This window comes from Littorina saxatilis, unplaced genomic scaffold (genome assembly GCF_037325665.1).
Source record: "Littorina saxatilis isolate snail1 unplaced genomic scaffold, US_GU_Lsax_2.0 scaffold_2666, whole genome shotgun sequence".
Lineage (NCBI taxonomy): Eukaryota > Metazoa > Mollusca > Gastropoda > Littorinimorpha > Littorinidae > Littorina > Littorina saxatilis.
The window spans coordinates 1-2,500 of record NW_027129038.1 but is presented as its reverse complement, the minus strand read 5'-3'; the positions used below and the strand labels follow the sequence as shown (position 1 = coordinate 2,500).

The window sequence follows — 2,500 nt, the reverse complement described above, 5'->3', positions numbered from 1 at the left end:
GTGCACAGGGTGCACGTGCACCCCCCCTCCAGCACAGAAAAAAAATAAATAAAAAATTGGAAAGCTGATTCTATGACCATTTATAAGTTCAAATGGCACCAGATGGCACCATTTTGCTTCTTTGAGCCAAATTTTTTTCCGGGGGGGGGGGGGGCATGCCCCCGAACCCCCCTAGCAAATTCGGGCGCTTCGCGCCCATCACATTCACTTTCCATTCAAAGTGCACCCCCCCTTACAAAGCAACTGATCCGCCCCTGGTATGCATATTCGGTGCGGATACATGATTTGTCCCCAAGTGGATTAGCGGCTCGCAAACGAAGATTCGTCCAAATGATGGTAAAAACAACCTGCAGCGAACGGAAGCTGAAAACTAAAGGCACATAATAGTTCAAACAATCATTCAACTGTATATAATTTACCTTACACAGACTGTAATAAGAGGCAAACCGTCTTGAACAATATTTTTTCCCCAGGAAGCCGCTCCAAGAACACAGAAGACTCGAAGGTGAGTGACATACCTTGTAGTCTTTCTGTGATAGTAGTAGTCCAGTGGACGATACCTTCCGCCAGTGACTACACCAAGCCTCAGTGCGGATGAAAACAACAAAAAGCAAACGGGAATGTACCGTAAACATAGCCTGGAGGGGGTTGCTGTCTAGGTTGGTAGCGACGAACATAACCTGCGGGTAAAAACGTTGGGTCTGATCAGCATGGGTGAATATATAAACGTTGCAGGGATGGATAGAGAATGACAAACAAATCAAACAGAGGAGTAGGCTACTTTCGTTGAAAAGAATACAACCTGGACTGCATAATTCGTTGAAAAGAATACAAACTGGACTGCATAATTCGTTGAAAAGAATACAAACTGGACTGCATAATTCGTTGAAAAGAATACAAACTGGACTGCATAATTCATTGAAAAGAATACAAACTGGACTGCATAATTCGTTGAAAAGAATACAAACTGGACTGCATAATTCGTTGAAAAGAATACAAACTGGACTGCATAATTCGTTGAAAAGAATACAAACTGGACTGCATAATTCGTTGAAAAGAATACAAACTGGACTGCATAATTCGTTGAAAAGAATACAAACTGGACTGCATAATTCGTTGAAAAGAATACAAACTGGACTGCATAATTCGTTGAAAAGAATACAAACTGGACTGCATTATTCGTTGAAAAGAATACAAACTGGACTGCATAATTCGTTGAAAAGAATACAAACTGGACTGCATAATTCGTTGAAAAGAATACAAACTGGACTGCATAATTCGTTGAAAAGAATACAAACTGGACTGCATAATTCGTTGAAAAGAATACAAACTGGACTGCATAATTCGTTGAAAAGAATACAAACTGGACTGCATAAACGACTTACGTTTTTTGAGTGTGCGTTTGCTTGTTTTTGTTTTGTTTTGCTTTTTGTCTCCGAACACAATGTCAGCAAAGAAATAGAGAGAGAGAGAGAGAGAGAGAGAGAGAGAGAGAGAGAGAGAGAGAGAGAGAGAGAGAGAGAGAGAGAGAGAGAGAGAGAGAGAGAGAGAGAGAGAGAGAGAGAGAGAGAGAGCGAGAGAGAGAGAGAGAGAGAGAGAGAGAGAGAGAGAGAGAGAGCGTGTCAGGGGAAGCAACCAATGTTATCCATAAGTTGACCCGCATGAGTCAAGGGAAGCAACCAAGCAGCATCAACCACACAACTGCAGTGCATCCTTTGCAAGAGAGAGAGACCCGTCAGCCTATCGTTTGCAGTTCTTTCAAGTTATCATTATTCAATGTATCAAGATCCGGTTCTGCATTTTTGTAAACACCACAGCAAAGACGCTCCAAAAATACTAAACATTAGTAAAGACACGCACAGAGATACAACAATCATTCTCGTTTTGAACAGTCAGGTTTTTTTGTTCATGTTCCTTCAACGGGATCGATTCAAAGTTGTTCCCTGTCGGAATTGACATGGGGGTATCCCTGTTTGAAACGATTTAAATCTAGTTCTATCGCAGTAGTTTGAAGAAGGTAATAAAAGAAGGGAGGGGGGTGGGGGTGGGGTGGGGGGTGCATCGATTCTTATCTCCGGTAAAGGCCTGGACGGGTCTACACTGATTTGCAAGATGGTATGCACAGGAAGAATGGTACCTTTAATCCCAGAACCACAGTCTCAGTCACCGCTGAAATCCACAGCTCATCATCACTACTGATGGTCCCACACATCATAAAATGATAATAAAAACAAAACTAAAAACCCAAAACAAAACAAAACAAAACAAAATCCTGTTCTCACCATTGGGGACCGTCCCATTAGCAGCCTGCTTCCCACGCACCGCATCCAGCATGTCGAGATACAACACAGGCTGTGCGAAATTGGGCGGCGCGGTCACGAACGGCGTAGGAAGCGGGGGGCCTCGGAGCCCCATATCTCTGGGATCCGTCCGAAGCGTGTAGAAAGTAAGGGGCGGACGTTGGCGGGGAGGGACCGCATGTTGGGTGTAGGCTTTGGCC

General features: G+C 43.6%; 1 protein-coding gene across 2 annotated transcripts in view; it reads right to left on the bottom strand.

The window, feature by feature from the left end:
- Nucleotides 1-2,491, bottom strand: part of LOC138957318 (uncharacterized) — an 11,262-nt gene extending 8,771 nt beyond the window's left edge. The window contains exons 1-2 of one of the 2 annotated variants that reach the window (XM_070328451.1): nucleotides 2,283-2,491; nucleotides 627-680 (exon numbers count right to left, since the gene is read on the bottom strand). In XM_070328451.1, coding sequence (XP_070184552.1) covers nucleotides 627-680; nucleotides 2,283-2,415 — 187 coding nt within the window. In that variant the 5' untranslated portion in view covers nucleotides 2,416-2,491. The remainder of the gene's footprint in view (nucleotides 1-626; nucleotides 681-2,282) is intronic. The other variant, XM_070328452.1, reaches the window with a different exon arrangement.
- Nucleotides 2,492-2,500: the final 9 nt, after the last annotated feature.